Source organism: Micropterus dolomieu, linkage group LG12, assembly GCF_021292245.1.
Source record: "Micropterus dolomieu isolate WLL.071019.BEF.003 ecotype Adirondacks linkage group LG12, ASM2129224v1, whole genome shotgun sequence".
Classification (NCBI taxonomy): Eukaryota; Metazoa; Chordata; class Actinopteri; order Centrarchiformes; family Centrarchidae; genus Micropterus; species Micropterus dolomieu.
This window is the reverse complement of record NC_060161.1, coordinates 22,277,830-22,299,616: the sequence shown is the minus strand read 5'-3', so window position 1 is coordinate 22,299,616 and position 21,787 is coordinate 22,277,830. Positions and strand designations below refer to the sequence as shown.

The following is a 21,787-nucleotide window of genomic DNA, read 5'->3' as shown; positions in this document are numbered from 1 at the left end:
TGTAACATATTAGGCACCGTTATCCGTGGTGATATCACCGATGACCAGAAACTTTTTGCGAACATCACAAGATGATGGCGCCCTCTGCTGGGGATTTGTAGCCTTGACAACAAAACACATGCTATCGTTAAAAAGATGAACCTGGACTTGTACTTATTGTAACTTTAACACACTCATTGCGGTTTATTTGATCATCATACAAATCTCACGTACCTCACACAGTTTAACAAAACACACATGTACAGTGTCAAAACAAATGTCCCAAATGTAAAAATCTTCATCAGCTGTGTTCACTTACAATAAACATTTTCACTCCTTTTCATGTAACAATTCAGTGGAAATGGCAGAAGAACATAAAATCAGCCCTTCAAGCTTAAAAGAAAGATTAACAGGATTTAATTAGGAAATCTTGGCAGAGTGATGGTGTTACCCCCTGCTACACATAAAGACACCTCATGCTGGTCTCATAAAGCTGATCCAGTGTTCCCACTTGGACACAATTGTTGTGGTCTGATGTGTTCACACAAAGAATTCACTGTTTGGAGCGTTCATCCCCTCTGAAGTCAACACCAGCTGAGCTATGACTGAACTGAACATGTGGCAGGTAGCCAGGGGAAATGAATGTGTGTGTGTCTGCATGCCTGTGAGTTGGATCCAAGCATGTTTTCTATGTGTGTGTGTGTGTGTTTGAAAATATGTCAGCTGAAGTGGGACATGTGGCATTTTACAGCAAGGGGTGAAGAGGGCTGGTTAAGATTTGGCATCTGCACTGCGCCGTTTGAGCTTCTCTGGGTTGTTTGAGGCCATGTGGGAAAAGTCTCTGAAGATGTCGTGGTAGGTTTCATCACCTGGAAAAGATCGGAGAAGAAGAAGACATGAGCCTAAAAGTTGTACTACAACTCTTACAAGCTTAAGAATCCATTTTCAAACGAATGCCATCTTTTCTGGATTTTAAATCTTGGCTTTCTTTCAGAGCACGTCCTCTATTTTAATGAGACACAGCTGCGTTTTAACCAAAACATCAAAAAGCTACATCATTTGGGAGAGGAGGTATTCAGTCTTAATAGCTGTGACTCCACCAACTATTTCCTGAACGCATTTAGAGGTGTAGCCCTACAGCAAGAAGCATGCAACTAAACAAATAAACACACATCAGGGCATGCACATGCACTTTACCTCATAGTTTGCAGTAGGGGGCACACTGCACAAGCAGTTGAGACCAGCTGGACATCTCAGCGGGCAGAAGGCAAAGGCACATGAGTGCACACGACAGAGACACACAGTAACAAAGCACAGCATATCAAATACTGACCAGCAGTTGTTTTTCAAGCAGACAAAAGCATTCACATCTTCCATTCCTTCATGAGTGAAACAACAATTCTGAACAGCATACACAAGACACTTAACAACAGCTGTGATGTCGACTGAAGGACAATCATGAAAGAATGGACTCTGCAGCTTGAAAAGGAGCCGAATGACAAAACGCAAACAAAACCCCGCTGCTGACCTTAAGCTGAAGAGCTACAGCACGGAGCTCTTTCAAAAAAAAATTCTCATAAATACAAACACGTAATATATAAACTGCGTCACTATTCACAGAATAGTGCCAGAGAACCAAACATTGAATGTAGCTTAATATAACTGGACTGAAAAAGAGTCCAATACACAATAAAAACTGATAAAGCCAGAATGCTGTACATACTGTGTATAAATATATCTCAAATATACAATATCAGAAAGAATAGGCCCATATATATATATATATGCACATTTTCTTAAACTTCAGTTTACAACAGTGAAACATTGGAAAGACCCACATGTAGCACTTTCAGGCGTTGGAGGATTTAGTGGGTTTCAAAGTGCAGCATGATGTGTGTTTGTAATTCAAAGTGCAATGACGACTTGAGACTCTGCCTTTGTACTGTCGTACCATGTGTTCTGGCTCTCTCTCGGTTTACAAGAATTGGATTTTATGGTTTCTCAATAAAGGCAACTTTTTTTTAATCTTAGAAATGATGATGCATGTTTGCTGAGTGGAAGGATCTGCAGATAAACATCACATGACACTGCAAAACCAGTGATTTCTGATGCTTGACAACTTGACAAAAACATGTCTTAATTGAATTATCTTTTGCCTTCTAGCTTATGACGAAAAAACAAGCTCCTTCCAGTCTCACCGCCTCTCTCTTTTCCCCGGCTTTTACCCGCACTAATCATTCTGCCCCCCAAGAGCCCAGCCACTAATATGGTTCTTTATCGCCTGCAGGCTCTTCCTGGTGTGGCCTAACCCACCTCCAGTCCCGCCCAATGAACCCCCAGATCCCTGCCCCCCCGAGTGACCTGATTGTCCGAAGGCTCCGTCCATCTCCCGCATCTCCTTATTCATCTTGGCGATCCGCAGCCTGAAATGGAGATGATCGGTTAGAAACGCTGCTGTGGTTAAGTGGTTTACATCGCCACATAAGAGGTTTGTCCTCATCTTGAACACTCACAAAGTGACGATGTCAGCGTTGGCGTTGTCCACAGCGATAGTAATGGGGTCTTTCTGGTTCTTGTCTCTGGCGTTGTAGTCTGCGCCTCGCTTCAAGAAGAGACAAACCAACCTGGGAAAGCAAAGAGACACATAAAGAGTGTGAGAGGGTGTTTGTGAATCGCATTGAGAGCTGACTTCCAAGTCTTAAAAGCAAAACCTGAATGCCTGAGAGCCAGGTAACCCCTGCTTTCTGTAGCCAGTTTCCACCACAGGAACTTTCATCTGGGTATAAAGTGGAGGATTTAGGATCTAAAGATTTCCGCAGTGGGCACATAGGGTTCCTAGTTTTGCTCCTGAATTGAGTCCCTGTGGGACTCTGAACAAGAAACCTTCATGAACTCAGTCCAGACACAAGATCTTTGATAAATTTGTCAAATCACTTTTCAATTTGAAACTAAAATGAAATTATGCTGCAAACTGTTTGACCCCGGCCAGAAGAGATTAGAGCCGGATTCTGCCCAGACGTTCAGATAAGCGGTTCAGGTAAGACTAAAAATAAATGGGCTCCATGTTATCTGCATTTCCCCCTCTCAGATATAACACACAATAAACAACCACATTCATTTGTCAAAGATGACTTAGTTGACATGTTGTTCTGAAGCTACAGCGGGCAACTTTGCACTACTTTAAACTTCAATACCTATAAATCATGTCAACTTGCTCTTTAAGAGACTCTTTTGTATTCTGTTTCAATTCATCACTTCCTTTGTACTGAGATTTCCCACTACACACAACACAGGACTGTCAACTGGGGCAAACGGTGAATCTCTTTAGCTTTGTTAATGGTTCTGGGCACTGTGCCTGAAGGCTTAAGCACATTTTCTTTGAGTGTGTGTATATAAAGTAAATGTTTATTTTTCTGAGTCATCAATAAATTGTATTCCTGTAATACTGTCTGTCTTTTGTAATGTATTATTTTATCGTTACGTCAGTTTTTCACTGTGTCATCATTCGCACATGGAATAAATTCATTACTACATTTTTTGTCAGCGTGTCGGCTGACTTTTCTATGAAATGCGACTGTTACATATGTGTGACAGCATGTTTGAGCATGTGTGTGTGTGTGTGTGTGTGTGTGTGTGTGTGTGTGTGTGTGTGTGTGTGTGTGTGTGTGTGTGTGTGTGTGTCCTACCCAGTGTGACCCAGGATGGTGGCGTGGTGAAGCGGTCCTCTCCCGTTGCTGTCTGCTTGGTTGACGTTAGCACCGTTCTGCAGCAGGAACTCGCAGGCCGCCAGGGCATTCTGGGAAGGAAACAGAAACACATGAGCTGACATTTATAAACTTTTACTAACGTCTCTCTAACATCACCTTGTCCAAACAGGTTAACACAACATGAATTCACTAGTGGCCCCTCAAGGCTGCAAAGTTCGGTGTATTTTGCTTTACCATTCACGGGGGCTAAACATTTTAAGTTTATCCTGAGGGTTTAATGTGATAAGCACATTTTATGGCGTTTATTATATATTTTGAGTACAACATTGAGATAACTTTATGACCCGAGGGTGATGCTCCAGCTCATCATAGGGAGTCAAACAATTCAGCCTCTTAATGAGTTTAGTACATTTGCTGTCAGATCTTTCGTTTTGCTTGTGGTGCTAAAGGAGAGGTCAGGAGGTCATTAAAAAAAAAAAATTCACTGTGATTCATTGTCTGGGTACCATCGAACCATGAGGACCACCATTTTTAAACTTAATAGCGGATTTAATGCTCTGCTTACTGCTGTGACAGCCTGTATCAGCGGCGTACTGGACTCCTCGGCCACGTTGACCCAGTTGACGTCAGCCCCGTGGGCCAAAGCGTCGGCCATGACAGGGAAGTTCTGCAGGGCTGCCGAGCGGTACAGCAGTGCCCCAGGGTGAAGTCCGCTCAGATCCTCTTCTTCCTCTTCCACATCTGACGGGAGCAGAGGGTTAACTTTTCTTTTTCTTTTAAGCACATATTACTGTTCCCTTTTTCTCCCTCATGTAGAGGCTGAGTTTCAAAGGTTTAACGCAGTATGACACTTTTCAAAATGCTCTATTTTAACAGTCCATGTTAAACATGTTGTACAAGCTTGTTTTTGTTGTCAGGTCAGATGGGTGCATCAGAGTGTGTGTGTTTTATCTCACCTTTGTGAAAGCCCGTATTGTTCTTTTGGACAAGGTCACTGGGGCTCAGCCCTGAGGGAAAGAGAAGGAGAGCCACGATTACTGATTTATCCTGCTGACCGCAACAGCACATAATATACAGCGGACTAGGCTCTCAGGATTATCAACTTGTGCTGGATCACCAACTTTGAGGATTGTGTGTTTCAGTGCTGACACCAGCAGGAGTAAGTGAATGATGAACTAGACAACAAGCAAGCAACCAGCTTGCAGTTATTAGAACTCTCAAATGTCACTGCTTTTTCCACACGTCAGTCCTGATTCCTGTCTCTCTGTATTTACCTGTGACCCGAGGCAGAGTGGCTCTGTTTGGTTTGGGTTTGAGTGGCGGTCGCGGTCCGATCTGCGTGGTCGCTCGGTTCCTCCTGCCGCTGGATCGCCTCAGTATGGGGTTCCTGCCGGTCTCAGGAAGCTTTTGGATGAACTTCTTTTCAACATACTTTGATCGGATCCACGACTCCTTGTCTCCTCTGAGGGACAGAAAAAGACACATTGGAAAGAGAGAAAGAACACGAGCGGCAATCTTCTCTCACAAAACGAGACAATGTGCAAAACAAAAGAAGCCGACATGCGGGGCTGCATTTGTCAGTATGTTTCTGGCTTTGCTTGATCTCAGTTGGACCTCACAAGTTGCTTGTGCAGCTGTGAGACAACAACGCATAACACATGTCCCTGAGGCACTCAGTCTTTTAATGAAGTCATAAATTCAGTTAAAAAGACGTGTATTAAGTGCATCCTTACATTACTATTTAATTAGAGCACAAATGTAAGCTTTCTACCGCTTAAAAACAATTAAATCTATGTTAATCAGCAACCTTTGCATTGACAAGACAAGACTGAAAGCTCATGCTGCAGAAAGCATGCAGCCTCACGGCAAGTTTCCGGAGGACGCATTAGTCACGACGTTAACCATCTGTGTTGTGTGTACCTGTGGCACTTCCTGTCTGCTGTGACACAACACAGAGGAGAGAAGAGGAAGTCAATAAATAAGTCTAAAGAGAGGCCGCTGATATGATCATCTGCTAACCACATAGATCTTTGCAGAGGGAAAATTTCTTCAGAAACTTTAGAAGACACACGAGCCATTTCAAAGGTAGGACAGCTGGAGCCAATCGACTCCAAGTTAGTCTTCAACCAATGTACAAATATAACGTCCACAGGCAAAATTAAACCTTCATGTAATGCCATCAATATAACAGCAGGAGGAGATGTAGAGTGTGTTTCTAGTTTTGGAGTGTTTGGTTGAACATTCGACAGGTTTACAGAGGACCAAACAAGTAAATTGCAAAATCAGTTTAATAAATAAATACATGCATTAATACATGATTATATAAATAAAACCCACAAAGATATTCTACGCATCTATAAATCCACATTTTATTTAATTCTGGATTTTTAATTTTGTCTTTTTCTTTCACATCAGGATTAACTTTCCTTCAGCAGAATTTAGGCCTCCCTCAAAGGCTCAGCCACTCATTTCTTTCGGTCCGACCAAATGAAATTATTGGCCGTGCTGCTTATTACAATCTTGCTACAGCCACAAATCCCATATTTATTTTATTAATTGTGTGAGGGCGTTTGATTTATTGATTGCTGCCAGGATGTAAAGGGAATTTCAACAAATATAAGCAGAGGCAGAGATACCCTGGGTGTTACTCTATTGTATGGGTCAAGATCCAAAAATGCTGGGATCATATAATTCCCACAATGCAACCAATAGCATCTTTTCCTTTTAAAAAGGTCCACATTTCTAACTCCATGCCCTAGAATAAGCCAAGATACCCCTGATGACCAGGGTCATTTTTTGTGATTACAGAAAGCTCCTTCAGAGCCACATGAGACATTACACAGCAGTTGCTGAGTTGTACTTTGTCCATGTAATGCCCCTTTAATGTGTGTACGTTGGTTAGTGTTGATTGTTTGTACCTGGGACTGGAGGGGTGGGGCTTTTTGATGGTGATCTCGTCGATCCGGGCTTCGTAAATCCTGTTGATTACTGTGTTTCCTAATTCACACATTAACTAAAGGAAGCAAAGAGATCATTTATTTCATGTGCTCTATATGGAGAGTTTATTTAAATTAAATGATAACATAATATATTATTTATACAAATAAAGCTATTATTATTATTGTTAAATTATAATGCATTTCATAATCATTATACTTCTTGTTAACACAGAAAAGGCAATATTGAGGGTGTGTAGTTGCTGCAATTAAAAGGTTAAATTACCTTAATGAGCTCTGGCTCCCAAGAGTCAAGAGTGAGGGAGCGTACTTTGGAGAAATGGACTCCCAGGCTCCTGTTAGAGGAGGAAACAATTAAAGCTATGGTTTCAAGCCAAGTGTGAGTGCGTATGTGTGTGGGTGTGCGTGTACCTGTGTATTCCTGAGCAGACGATACAAAGCGTGATGCCCAGGTTGATGGAGGCCCAATCAGGACCGGGTTCCCCGCAGTCACAGCACTGTTTGTTCCCCGGGATCGCCTGAACCTCCTCCAGCGCCTTGCAGCCCTCTTTTTCCTGATCCACTCCTCCTCCTCCTCCTCCTCCTCCTCCACCTCCTCCTCCTCCCAAACTGCTCACCGACACCGAGCTGCAGCGTTGTCTCTGATAATCACACACACACACAGGAATGAGGAGAGGCACCAACTTCCTTTATGTTTCCTCGGATTAAACTCCCACTGAAAAATGCAGATATAGTAAGAGAAGATAATGTGTGTGTGTGTGTGTGTGTGTGTGTGTGTATTCTCACTGGGCTGTGTGGGTCTTCTCTGTGCTCCTGAAAGGCTGAGGCAATGCTGTTTTGGACGGCGCTAATCCACTCCTGCTGCTGTCTTTCCGAGTCTGCCTGCAACAAACAGCTCCTACACAAACACACATGCACACATTGTGTTCATCTCATTTCTCAGTACATGAGAACATGGACAAATTCTCACAACCACCCCCGACCCCTCACGCTCTAATCCACGCACTTAAAACTGATGAAAATTCACCAGCATCGCTTAAATACACGTATGCATGAATGCTCAAACGTGTTCGCCCACACACACTCACTTTGACGGGGAGACCACTTCAAAGCAGAATCGTCTCTCATTTTCTGCACTGGGCTTGACTGTGCAAAGACGCAAGTCCTCCACCACAACTGTAGGCTGGTCCTGAGAGAGACGCATGTAGGAAAAACATGCAGGTCAGACCGTGTGCTTGTTATTATGCACATTTGTGTTTCATATAGCTCTTTGTTCTATGACTATTCCAGCCTTTTAAGAACAGAGACATTTTAAAAATAGAGACACTTATTTAAAATATACCTTGAATTTCTTCTGATACACCAGCTGATTTTTTTGAATTGAAAACCAACGCCTGGAGTGGAGAAAGAACACGAGAAGATCATAAAGTCAAGGATTAAGCCTTTAGAAGCATTTCTCTCTGGACATTTGAGTCATTGTAGTGAGATGTACGGAGGGAGAGAAGCACAAAAACAGTGCAGCTGTTCTGTGTGAGACACTGATGTGGGTAAACTTGTACCTGCTCCAGGTCTTGAAGGCGTTGCTGGCTCTCTTGTAGAGGTATCCTTCCATGGCGATCCCGTTAGCTGCGTCGGCATTGAAATCCATGATGGAGTCGTCGTAGGACACATCCTAAAAATATTTGAGAAGTCGTTTAGTGTCACTGAAATCCCTGTGTAGAGATTTAAAAGCTAGAGCTAAAGTTTGAAGCGTTGTTTATCTTTTTATGGGTATATTCCTGTAGTTTTTCTTTTTTTTTTTTAATTGTGGTTTAATACATGAATTTCTAAGAGATGTATATACACCAATCAGCCATAACAGTATGACCACTTTCTGGTCATAATGTAGGTCGATAAGCCTTGGCCTGACCTTCCTTGGACCACTTTTGACAGGGACTGACCACTGCAGACCGTTTTGAAGAGGCTCTGACCCAGTCGTCCAGCCATCAAAATTTGGTTCCTTGTCTAAGTCGCTAAAATCCTTACGCTTTTCCTGCTTCTAACACATCAACTTTGAGGACAAAACGTTCACTTGCTACCTAATATATCCCCATCCACTGACACATGCCATGCTAACAAGATAATCAGTGTTTTTCACTTCCCCTGTCAGTGGTCACAATGTTGTGGCTGATCGGTGTACGTAAAAGTGTTAATTTTTGTAAATTACCTTTTTCTTAATTGCAGCGTGTCTTTGCTCCATGTCCCTCTTCTCCCGGGCAGAGTTTAGGACAAACTGTGTGTGCTGTTGAGACAGAAACAGACACACAGAGGTCATTTCTCCAGATACAAGTATTGATTTTTAAATGATGTATATTATTCCACTTATAATAACTCCCATAATGCATTTCACTTATTGAAGCTTTGGCCAACATCAACGGTTTTTAAAAGCTCTTATGTAAAATATATTAAGTTGGCCGAGTGAAACAGGAAGTGATTAAGTTTTCTGACACATCAGCAGGCTTATTACAAACGTTATGGCTTAAAATCCAGTCCAACATTAATGACACAAGCAATTTTACACTTTTACAATAACTGATCCTTAACTACGAAAAACTAATATAAGTAATGTATTGAAATCCTAAACAATACGACGACTATTGTGAATTTGGTGAGAAATTAAAAAATGAGAAATATTAGTTTTAAACTGAAAGGAGACGACAGTCTGACACACTGTTGGAAGTGAATGTAATTAAAAGACTGTTGTTGAAAGATTTCACTTCTTTAAAGAGAAGTATTAAAAAGAAGTGTTTTAAAAACCTATATCAAATGCATGATTTGTATACTTTTCTCCCTCTTCCTTAACAATAAGCTATTGCACAGTATTGTTTTACATCTGTTTGTACAGATTTAGTAATTTGCACAATTTATATTTAGATTATTTCTTTATATATTCTATGTTTCTATATTCAGAACCTCTTTTTAGCTCAAACTTTTTATATTTTTAAGTTTGTTGTCGTGTTTGTTTTATTATGCAGATATAATGCATGAGGATTGCACTTAGTTTCATTGGAATCTGAATCAAAATCTTTTCTATCTGTGCCCGTTTCTCCTTTCATATCCTTTATCCTGTCTTTTCTGTCTATTCACTGCACTGAAGGGTTACTTTCCCTCTTCTTCCTTTTCCTTTCCTCTCTAGCATGTTTGCCTCTGTGAGAAAGACAGCGATGGAGGGATGATGAAACAAGTTCAGCGCTGGTTATCACTCCTGCAGACTTTGCTACTCAGGAAACAGGAATAAGGAAGCGTTGAACCTCTTCCTACACCCTGTGCCAAACTGAGGGACAACTCTGGTGGTTTTAGCTTGTAGAGAGTCAGGGTATTCAGTGTATTATTCCTCAGTGTCTCTCTTTCATCTGCTTAGTCTTCCTAGCATTTCCTGTTTAAACAGGAAGAGCTTTGTTGTGGTTTGAACTGGCCAGTGAACGTTGACAAATTAATTTCCTGTCTTAAATTCTTATCATTTAGCAAAACACTCAAAAATAATACTGCTGATGTTCAGCGTTGATGATGCAACACACACACACACACACACACACACACACACACACACACACACACACACACACACACACACGTTCCCCTGTCCTTGTGGGGACATCTCATTGACATAATGCATTCACTGGCCCTTTACCGTAACCTTACCCATCACAACTACACGCAACTAGCCCTAACGCTAACCGAACTGTAACCTGAACCCTAAAACCACGTCTTAACCCTCAAAAAGCAGCTTCTACCCGTGGAGACCTCAATTTTTGTCCCCATGGGTTAGCGTGCATCCAGGTTAAAGTCCCCACAAGGATATAAGAAAATGAAACACACACACACACATACAGAGACATGTGAAATATTTCCTGTTGTTGCACACTTTTTCCTGTCACGATGAAAATGTGATGTCATCTTGTGACTTCTCAGCCCTGCCCCCCTTTAGAAAGACGCCAACCAAGAACTCGTCTGACGCAACTTAACCAAACAACATTTTGTGTCTTATTAATAAGGGTACAATGTGGGTTACTGTACATAAACATGTTTTTGTTTACATTCAAAATGTCTCACCAATATCTCAAATATCTATGCTAAGCCAAAATAAAAAACTTAACCTGAGACCTTTATGACGTATTACAGCCGCCAATCAAAAACTGTCTGATTTGAATAACTGAAAACAAACCATCTGACATTCTCTCAATAAAAATAAGTAAAAGTGCAATGTTTAGGGAAAGGTATAAATGAAAAAAAAAAAAAACACAAAAAAGCAAAACTTAGCATTTTCCTCTGTACAATTCCATCATGTCACCTCTGCATCCTTCTATGATATTGCAATACAGAGATCTGCTCTTCAAAACATTTCTCACCAGTAGTCTAGTCAAAACCTCCACAGGGTGTGAAAAATATTGTCTAATAAAAATGCTACAGAACTGCTTCTAACCAGACCTTGTGGACCTTGTGGTCCGATAATTTTGCCTACAGCTGTTCAAAGGTAAAGACCTCATTTGAGACTTGCTCGATTTCTATTTTTAAGCCAATGTGGACAAGATTTCTTTAAAAGAATAAATGGGAAATTTGAATAACTACAATTCCATGACAACTTGGAAATTTTCATTTGCTGATCTGCTGAAGCTCAACTGATCTGATTGAACGCTCCAGAGCAGCTCATTATGGAGCTTGAGGTGAGATAGTATTGACAAGTCCACATTATATATTTAATTGGTTTGTCAATAACCACTTATTCTAGCTCTTTTTGTTTTCTTTTAAATGCCGTCCTTGCAACATCTTTAGGCTGCTATGTTCAGCCTCTTAACAACACTTCAGACAAGACTTTGTCAGACTAAATGTCTCTTTTTCCTGCCCGGCTGTTATTTATATAGTCAGTATTTGCACCGAACCAGTTCTGTCATCGAACGCCTTGTTAACATCGCTACAAGATTTTCAGTGTCACTACAATTGTGACAAAGGAAATTAAAACAAAAAGGCTCTAGCAAGCAAATTACCTCTTCATTCAGTTTTCGCCTATACTCGTCCAGTTCTGACAGAGACTGGTGGCCATGTTGGAAGAACTGGGCCTGGGCCTCCATCAGCGACAACATCTGACAGGAAGCATGAGAAGGCAGTGTCAAGAGCTTTTCTTAACAAGTCCAGCAAAAAGGCATCAGGACACACATTAGACATTGTCCCCCACAGGGATTACATGCTTCCAGTACAGTTCACAGGTTTAAACGCCACATATTTACAAAAGCAACTAAATGAACTTAAAATTGGTCAATGTGAACTCACTGCCATCAAAATGTCTGTCTTCTTCTTGGCCTCAATGACATTAACCTAAAACAAAAGGAAACAGCGGTTAGAGACAGTGTTCATGTTTCCATAACCAAAAAAAAACTCACTGGCCAGTTAAACCACAAGTCTGGAGAAAATCCCCGAAGCAAACCTGTTATCATTCAAAACAGAAAAAGCACAACTATAATTAGACGTGCTGCTGTATATTTTATCCAGGCTGTTTTTGGTACCTGGATGCACTGACTTTTGTAAATAGTGTTGTTTGTATTTTTGGGGCGGCTGTGGCTCAGGTGGTAGAGTGGGTTGGCAGTTAATCGGAAGGTCGGCGGTTCAATCCCTGGCTCCCCCTGGTTGCGTGTTGAAGTGTCCTTGGGCAAGATACTGAACCCCGAATTGCCCCTGGCGGCTATTCTGCCAGTGTATGAGTGTGTGAATGTTAGTTTCCGTTTGAGCACTTAGGCTCAGTGTATGAATGTGTGTGGTGAATGCAGGCATTAAAACACAGGTCACAAGAAGTGAAGGGCATTAAAACATTCACTTATAATATTCAAATAAAAATAAGAATATTGAAAAAACAATCAATAAATAGAAACACTGCTACCATCCTGTCTATAAAAGTGATAAAATTAAGACCAATGCCAAATATAGAGATCTCAATAAAGTCCAGTTTGTAGTGCAGGTGTGAGATTCAGTGTTTCAGTGGCTACCGGAATAAAAGAGAGTCTAAAGCGACTCTATTTTTATTATTGTAGTTAAAGATAAAAAAATATGAAAGTGGTGAAAAGTAAAATTTTACTTCATCCAGCTTCTCACCTGCAAGACGTAATCCAGGGCTGTAGCCCGAAAGGTTTTGCGTGCGTTGAGCAAAGCATTGCTCGCCTCCTCCACTTCGTGTTGTTTCCCCCGTGGGGCCTGAGCATTCCTCACCAGCGCCCCCTCCAGGCATTCACTGCCGCGCTCAAACTCCTTGCGCACATCCTTGAACCGGCGAACATCCCTGAGAGACAGGGAGAGAGGGAAAGAGGCATTTTTTGTAAGATTTACCCGCTTCCTTGAGTTTCTGCAATGTGAGCCATTTTAAAAGCAAAAAACAGGTTGTTGTTGGTCATGATTATTTACCTGTAGATTTATATCACTTACTTGTAAGGGGTCAGTACTTGTTATATTACATATTATACTGCACTGTACCATATTAAAGAGGTGGTATTATGCTCATTTTCAGGTTTAAAATCTTATTTAGGTGTTGTACCAGAACAGGTTTACATGGTTTAATTTTCAAAAAACACCATGTTTTTGTAATACTGCACACATACTGCACATTGCTGCAGCTCCTCTTTTCAGTGTCTTTTCAGTGTTGAATGCTTCATTTTAGCTATAGAGTGATGCAGCTCACCTCTACAAGATCTTTGTTGGGAGTTGCACATGCCGCAGTACCTAGTTAAGGACTACTAGCCAATCAGAAGCAGAGAAGGGCGAGTTGTGAGAAGCCGGTAAACAGCTTTGGTTCAGCTGTATATGTTCCCCTTACCAGCTTAGCTAGCACACTGGAGCAAGAGTTTCAGAGTGGTGAGTTATTAATCTGTAACAAAAGAATCTTTCATCCATGAAGTTTTAACTGAGCTCTGTCTCTACATCACTGTAACAACTTTATGTCCATTGACTGCCAGGAGGGTAGCTAGTGTTTGGAAGGGAGAGGAGAGGTGTGCTGCAGCTCTGTTTTTCCACCAGTGTTTGAGAGTGTGTCCTACTAGCCGCTTGGCGAGCGTTATATGAGGCGCATTTAGCTTTCATCCCTGTGACATCACAGTGATGAAAGGGAAGTGGCAGGACTGCAAACGAGCTGTTTTCAGGCCGAGCAGAGTTTTCTGTGGGAGATGGGAACTCCCTTTGGGCTGGACTTTGGGCTTTTTCACTTTGCAAACCTGTTACATTCACAAAAAAGGTATATAACTCAATAAAGGAGAGGGGAAAAGCCAAAAAGCACAATACCACCTCTTTAACAATGTGACGTCTATTAAGCAATGACAGACTGTGCACATAGGGGTTGGTGGTAAATGCAGTTGTTGTTATGTCATGTATTATTGAGTTATTTGTGTGGTATTACATGTTTAAATCCACTCTGCAAACTCTGCTCAGCTCAGAGGGTTAAACCACATTCAAAATGTTTCACTGGTTAAAAATCCAGCTAACCACTTTTGTCACATGCTATGAGACATCCTCTCTCTCGTCTAATCCACCGTGTCGTTCCCTCTAATAAGAGCAGACACTTTGTCTGCTCTGCACTCTGCACGAGGAGGAAGGAAAATGAAGGATCATAACCCTCTAATATTTTTTTCATGTGGTGTGCTAATGGTTGCCAGACATGCAGGAGAGTGACTCATTGTGAAGAAGATGGCTGACTGGATGAGCTACACTGTTGCTGGTGGTGAGAGGCACCAAACACAAAAATATCTGATGAAATAAAGGGAAGGTCACCAAAGCAGCTCACTCACTCTTTGACAAAGTTCTGTAGCTTCGTCTTGACTGCCATCTGCGTGGTCTCAATCACTTCCTAGAAAGGAGACAGAGACACATACTGTGAACACAGAGAGCTGTTGAATGTCAAATGTTATGTTTTCAACAGCGTGCTGCGGCCTTATTTGACCACGCTACCACACACTGGGGCTGAGAAGCGTCATGACCAGGATGGAGATTTTGGTGCAAAGACAGTAAGTCAAAAGACCCAGACAGACAGACTCACCCCCTGCGCGTCCAAGATGATGGACAGCTTTTTGGAAAATTTGTCCAAACACTCCTGCAGACAGACATCGTAAATTAGACTCTTTTTAATCTATAACAACAATATCTGTATGGTAGTTAGAGTGCAGATTGTGTTCCCAGTTTCAGCTCAATCAATTTAGTCCCACTGAAACCCACAATATGTACTTAAAAGGTTATAAACACTTTCTTTGAGTAAATGTGGCATAATCTGAGTATAAAAATGAGAAATAACTCTCCGACGACTGTGCTCCTCTCACCTCCATCATTTTATCCCCGGAGCAGTGGTGTCCCAGCTCCCGGAGGCCGTTGACAAAGTTCTTGCTGGTCTGGCAGTAGACCCTGCCTGCGTCCAGCATGGCCTGACATTGTTTCACAAGCTGGATGACACAAACATGCAATTTCTATACTGAATACTCAAACAAGAGACACTTGAGGTGACTAACGGCTGGTCATTAACAGTATGAATAATTAAACATAATGGAGGAGTTATTCCAGGAGTCCACACATTAAGGCAATAAAACAGCCAGAGTTAGAGGTTATTCGAGCGTAATTACTGCGCATGCTGAAAATAACCTCAGGCTTCTGTTAAATACTTTCTGGAGCTCATTAAACTGCATTAGATCAAGAACTGGATGTTTTTTTTTTTTGAATAGTGGGTTTTATGATTCTGATAAAACTAATAACAATATATCACCAATAGTTTATTCTACAAAAACAAAGAGTTTAGGGCTTTTTTTGTACATAGTTCACAGATATTAAAGATGACAGTTGCTGTAGGCCTATACAAGATTACATTTAGAACAGTCACACTTTAAAACAAGTTATTTACAGCAACAACACTTGGAAGTAGAACAAGCTGTAAACACAACATCGACATAAAATTATTACGGCTAACCTTGTGTAAGCAAACAGTAGCAACTTTAGCGTTTATTTAGAGTCGTGTTTCTGGCTACCTGACAAATGTCCAATATTCACACGTCTTTTAGCTTTTTAGCTTTTCAGTCTCCACCACCTCCTGAGGGAAATATCTGGCTCAAGCTGCTTAACACTCCACTATAATCACAAGCTAGTTGCTTTTAGAGCGTTTAGCCTGGGAACAACACAGAGGAGAGGGGTGAAAGTGAACCAGACAGTAATGGTTTGGACCAAAAAGCCAAACCAATGCGCTGAAACATGCTACAGAGCTTCTCAGGGGAACTGCAGAGTTGGTGACTGGTGGCTCATGTTGGGAAATTTCAGATGGATATTGCTGTGTAACTGACATTTCAGAGTCACTGACTTTATCACTCTTTGCCTCTTGTGCCACTTTTAACGCTACATTTTACCGTTTTCTTGTATTTGCTGCTTGTGGCCACAACAGTCCATCTTAAGCAAAAGTTACACAGGTTCCCTTTACTTGACAGCTCCCTCACTCTTCAGTTAGCTTTACTGCACATGTTAGCAATGGACAAACCACACCTTTATGAGGTCTAATCAGCAGGAGTAAGTGAAAACACCTGTGTGGATGTGAATGCACCTTTAGTATACCACAGTTTATTTTAGCTTATCCAGCATTTACTCGTGCTGATAGGTCTGATAAGACATTTTGACATTCAACAGTAGGATGGTGGTTTTATGTACTTGAGTATTTCTATTTTATGCTACTTTATACTTCTGCTATTATTTTTTCAAAAGGACATGTTGTTCTTTTAACCCCACTCCATTTGATCAGATAGCTATACTACTTATTTTGAAAATTTTTAGATTTTACATACAAAACATATGTAGGTATTACATACAGTAGTATGTAAAAAAAATAAATAAATAAATAAGTTAAAACTAGCTACACCTGGACCACAACATTAAAATGGTACGTTTGCAATAATGCATCAGAATCCAATAATGTAATAACATAACAATATAAGAATTTTTTGCTGCTAAAACTTGTACTAACATTTTGAACAGTTTGAATGCAGGACTTTTATTTCTAACTGATTATTTTAGATAATTTCATTGTGGTATTACCTTTAATACAGTAAAGGATCTGGCTATTTCTTCTAGCATGGTCTAAACATTTATTCAAGTAGTTTTAATCTGTCCGCATATCGGACATGTTAGACCATGATACAGTGTAGCCCGGTAGGCTATCAGGACATGGAAGAACTGAAAAAACAGGATTCCTTCTTATATTAAAAGCGTCCAGTGTAAGGAGGGAACTTTCTCTTTCTTTCTTAAACAGTAGGATCAGAGTTCAGTAGCAAAAGACAGAGCGGCAACACTGGAGCAGGGAAGGCGTCAGTTTTTTCTGCTCACTTCTTGCCTGAAGGGCTTGAACCCAGTTAGACCAGTTTCTTCTAAATCCCTGCATCTCCCCGTTGCAACACATTATTCACTCACTTTTATGATGCTGTGCAGGGAAAGTTAAATGAGCCAAGTGCTTTGTCTGGAACTTCTGGTTTATTTCTATGTTGTTTGTTTTTTTTATAAACAGTACCAGAGATTCACAAACATCACAGAGTGACACGGCATTATGATCATGCTTTTTAAGTATCATCAAGGAACAGAAACGTAACATGTGACCTCTCTATCAGATTAATAGATCTGAAACTGTTACGCATGCATGCAAACACCCAAATACACAATAGGGAATATGTGTTAATGTATGGAAGCAGAACAAACTAGTAGTTTTTCTCTGTTGCAGGACAATACGATGGGGAAGCAGCACCTGCAGTTACTTCCTGCTCACTGTCAGGTGAGAAATACCTCAACCGCCGCCCACCTCTCACTTCACAGCCTGTTCACATGATGAGCATATGTCCAACAACTGCTGTCTGTGTGTGTGTGTGTCCAAGGGAACATTTTTGAAAGTAGAGCTGTGACTGAGTGAGATATTATAAAAGTGTGTGTAGGTGTAGGTGCAAGTATCTCACCTTGTCTAATCGCGTCTCGAGTTCACTCACATCACTTTGGACCACTTCGATTTCAGCCCTGAAACACACAAACAAACACACAAAGAGCTTTGTGTCAAAGGTCACAAAAAAAAAAGAAAGAAAAATAAACACATTATTTACGTTAACCTTTATGGAGAGAAATCAGTGCCACAGGTTATGTCAATGTGACAAATGTTGACTCAATTGATTTATTAATAAAATGATTTGTCAATCGACAGAAAACCTATTGACAAAAAAACTAAATAATTTTGTTGACTAATGTTTTTAGTCGTTTAACAAGAAAATATGACAAATGTGCACAGTATTCAAACTTATCGAATTTTCACTTTAGCATCCCTGTGAATTTAACTATTTGTGTAATATTTTTATATACTACTAATTTTTATGTCATCTCATTTAGCGCATACAATATTTCTATTAACTTCAACTCATATTCCCCATGTTCTTGCATTGCGTGCGTTTTAATTTGTAGCTAACAGTGTGGTATCCTTCTTTTAACTTTTATTTTTCTTTACAAACAGTAATAGTGTCTTTTTATTTTTTGCACTAAGGGGTTATGAACTTTTTCAATAACTTTAAATCTTATTTTCTTCTTTTAAGGTGACTATGTAACATCTGTCCAGGGACTACAGATGAGCGCATTTAAAATAAGATAACTTTATTGTCTGTCACGGAGTAACAAAAATTGAAAATATAATCAACAGATCAGTCAATAATGAAAATAACTAGTTGCATAACTAGTATTCATCTTCAACTATGAAAAAAGGTGTAACTTATTTAAGTAATTGTGTTGCATAATCATGTTTTCAGGGTTTAATATAATGCTCGTGACTCAACTTTAATTTTCAATTGTTTTCTTTTCATTTATAATTTGTAATTTATCATATGACCCTGATTTGTCTCCATAACATTTCCCCTAGGGCTTTCAAACAGGTCTGCATATACTGCACGTACAGCGCTGTGTATTTAGTTGTTTTAATGCTTCGGTGAAGCTACAGCACTCATGGCTGCATTGATACTGCAAATGCAAAATTCCTGTGCATCCTCATCACTTCACTGTAATTCAGCATGACACTTCTGGTATTTTTAGAAACCTGAACTCTTGGGCAGCAGTTCAAAATAAAATGTGAACAGCATCGTGGAGATGTTTTGCAGGCCTGCAGAATGGGCCCTCTTGTAAGTATTTAGACTGTAAAAGCAAATATACTGCTATACTTGTTGCTCATAATCGATCAATAGTCCCTATAAGCTTTGTTCCAAGTACAAGAGCTGGCCTTCTCAAACATCTCCCACACAAGTCCTGTGCATGGCTAGTTTGTCAGTTTTTGGTGTAACAGCCAGTGTCTCTCGTCTCTTCTCTTACCAACAGCTCAACCATGTGGTTTCCGCTGCCTTCCACCAACAGTACAGAGATACAGAGAGACAGAGAGAGTGAGAGAGAGAGGAAGAAGAAAAGAGAGGCGAGACTGAGTGAAGAGAGGAGGGCCTGGACAGACAGTAACCGTTTGTGTTTCTGTGTTTGTTAGTACGGGGATGTTTGAATCAAAGTCTGAGGTCATGTCCTCTTGAAATACGACCAAATGAGAAGTCAGCTAAGGAGGTGAGGGAAAGAAAAGGGAGAGGAAAGGACAAAGAGGAGGCCTGAGGAAGATAAAAAGAGGCGCATGCTTTTCACTTCTCTCTGAATTAGCGTCACATTCTTTAGGATGCATGCGAAACAGAGAGCAAATTAAGACAGAGCTAAAGCTGAGTTTCCGCCGTGGTTGTCCCCACAGAAAACTCACTTCCTGTCTCTCCTGTTGATCACCTCTGCACATCTCGGCTCACTTCCTGTTGCCCTCCCACACCAGCGTTACTGAGCAACAGGAGGCAGCACATTTTTGCTCTTTGTCTCCTGTGTTTTCCGTCACTTTCTCCGCTTATCTGTTTGATTGACTATATCTATGAGCCCCCTCCATCCCTTCCCTTCGTTCCTTCCTATCCTCTCGGCCTGACATGAGACCTCGCCGCTGCAGCTGCCACAACTCAAACTTTCCACCACTGTGCAGGCCTCATAAATTCAATATGGGCTAGGAGTCTGGATTGAAATATGTCAAATCAGCTGGAAGAGATGACACCAAGCAGTGCTGGCAGGGTGCCAAAAACTGAGGGCACACCCAAATTCTGCCAAACTCTCTAGAGCTGCTTGCAAAACCAATTTAACTATACTTCCCTTTTGACCAGATGTCGATTCTGTGTTGAAAGAAGATTGATAGCTGACATGCAGCAGAGCTACTCACAACAGTTAGGAAATTTAAAGGCGTTCATTGAGGTTTTAAAGGCTTTTAATGTTCTAGTATGTGGACATTTGCTTGAGTTTAGTTAGATTTTTTACAATACCAGAAAAAAGCACAAGTGATCAACAGAAATCTGTGGGAGACAGACGCTGAATGACAATATTGAATTTCAACTTCCTGTGGGTTCAGTGACACATCAAAATGCAGCCCCCGAACAGCAGCGTCGGAGCAGGGTTCTTCAGCCCTGCAGACCTCCCTGTAGTGTCTTGTTTCTTTCATTGACCCCAAACACTTGCAGTGACAGGACATGGCTTGACCTCAGACCCAGAGGGATTGCTGATAGTTAGCATCAGCAGTAATTACGAAACATGAAATGCTTTTACACGCAGAGAAAGTCACTTTTGGAGTCTGAAAAGCCACTAACATGAGGATGTGACAGAGTAGACGCTCAAAAAGGAATACAATGAAATTATATAGGCCTACTGCTTTTCTAAAATCACGATAAGTGGGTTTATCCACCTTTCCTATCCAGATTTTAAACTTTTTTTGGTATTTTGCATTGTCAGCCTCCCTTTTCATTGACTACATCACTATCAGCAGTAAAGCACAGGTGAAACTCTTACCTGAAGCGCGGGGAGTCCTTCAAACACTCCTCGAAGTCCAGCTTGACTGTCATTCCACCGTTTAGTTAGTAGATCACACACAAAAACAACAAAGTAGACTCCTCTGAATCCTCTTTTGGGGCTGGAGGCGGACAGGATCGGCCTGACAAGTACAAACTAAATCTTTTCGGGGTTTAACGCTCCACATCGGCAGCTCGACTCATTCTTCTTGTCGGACGTTTTCTTTCACCGGTACAATTTGTATTCCTCTCGCAGCTCGCCCTGTTTACTCCTTTCTATTGAAGGGGGGACACCGTGTGCCTGGTCTGAAGCTCCTCTGTCGCACATCCGAGCCAGAACGCGACTTGTCACCGCTTATGAATGAACGCAGGGAGATGTTAGTCGCGTTGAAACCCTTTAAATCCGGGAAGTAAAAAATAAGAAGCAGGTTGGTCCGTGTGCCGGGGGAGAGGATGCTGCAGAAAGTTTCCTATCCTTCCTATCCTTACTGATTAATACATATCGATATTCCCAAATGAATAAGATGTTTCTTCCCAAGGGTGCAGACTGGAGTACTGCTCGTTCTCTCTCTCTCTCTCTCTCTCTCTCTCTCTCTCACCCTCTAACTCCACACACACACACACACACACACACACGAGGTCCAACCCCCAATCTCACTATTTCCGGGTTTCTTACTCATGGTAAATTGTAGTTTTGAGGTAGGAAACTGCACAAAATGAAAGGTAAGACTAAAAAGTCTCTAATATACTTTTTGGTCTATATCTATTAGTTTGCATCATCATATAAAAATATGAGAGTCTCATTGCCAATAATCTGATATGTGATATTATGACAGCAGGCCATGTGGACATTTTCTCCCTCTCACTTGGTTTCTCCAGTTGCTGTTTGTGTATTCCCCTTTTCACTTACTGTTATGTGTAGGCCTACACTTCACTGGGTGTGTATTCTTGTCTTGGCAACCTTTTTTTGTTTGTTTGTTTTGCTTTTGGTGAGTGAAGTGAAGAAGGCAGCCTATAAGCTAAAAAGCCACCCTCTGTGAAGAAATTTAATGTATGGAAGTCCATACCTGCCAAGAAAGGTGTGAAAATAGATTAGTATCACACATGATTTAAATAACAATAGGCCTACTCATGGTAAATTGAGATTTATTAAATTATGAGATTGTGAGTTAAAGTTTTTAAATACCAGGTGAAAAGCCTATGCCGTAGTCAAAATTACAAGACAACGTAAGTCAAAACTCTGAAA

The 21,787-nt window shown here is 40.9% G+C and overlaps 2 protein-coding genes and 1 long non-coding RNA gene across 4 annotated transcripts in view; 2 read left to right on the top strand and 1 right to left on the bottom strand.

Moving 5' to 3' along the window:
* Window positions 1–159: 159 nt before the first annotated feature.
* Window positions 160–21,116, bottom strand: acap1 (ArfGAP with coiled-coil, ankyrin repeat and PH domains 1). 2 transcript variants are annotated; one of them, XM_046064347.1, is made up of 24 exons: window positions 20,543–21,116; window positions 17,623–17,680; window positions 14,971–15,090; window positions 14,694–14,747; window positions 14,446–14,504; window positions 12,767–12,950; window positions 11,951–11,995; window positions 11,668–11,763; window positions 8,850–8,924; window positions 8,203–8,315; window positions 7,986–8,037; window positions 7,732–7,832; window positions 7,430–7,541; window positions 7,055–7,284; window positions 6,909–6,978; window positions 6,605–6,699; window positions 4,961–5,148; window positions 4,643–4,693; window positions 4,252–4,427; window positions 3,666–3,775; window positions 2,493–2,603; window positions 2,341–2,402; window positions 1,177–1,223; window positions 160–848 (listed from the first exon to the last, which is right to left on the bottom strand). In XM_046064347.1, the coding sequence occupies exons 1-24, from the start codon at window positions 20,593–20,595 to the stop codon at window positions 699–701; spliced, it is 2,412 nt and encodes an 803-aa protein (XP_045920303.1). In that variant the 5' UTR covers window positions 20,596–21,116; the 3' UTR covers window positions 160–698. The 2 variants fall into 2 exon arrangements, with proteins under 2 accessions (XP_045920303.1, XP_045920304.1); XM_046064348.1 differs by lacking the exon at window positions 1,177–1,223.
* Window positions 10,210–21,787, top strand: part of LOC123980151 — a 28,672-nt gene continuing 17,094 nt past the window's right edge. The window contains exon 1 of the long non-coding RNA XR_006827385.1: window positions 10,210–10,256. This is a non-coding gene — a long non-coding RNA (uncharacterized LOC123980151). The remainder of the gene's footprint in view (window positions 10,257–21,787) is intronic.
* Window positions 19,183–21,787, top strand: part of agfg2 (ArfGAP with FG repeats 2) — a 19,699-nt gene continuing 17,094 nt past the window's right edge. Inside the window, exon 1 of the mRNA XM_046064362.1 lies at window positions 19,183–19,243. Within this exon, the coding sequence (XP_045920318.1) occupies window positions 19,224–19,243 (20 nt within the window). The 5' untranslated portion in view covers window positions 19,183–19,223. The remainder of the gene's footprint in view (window positions 19,244–21,787) is intronic.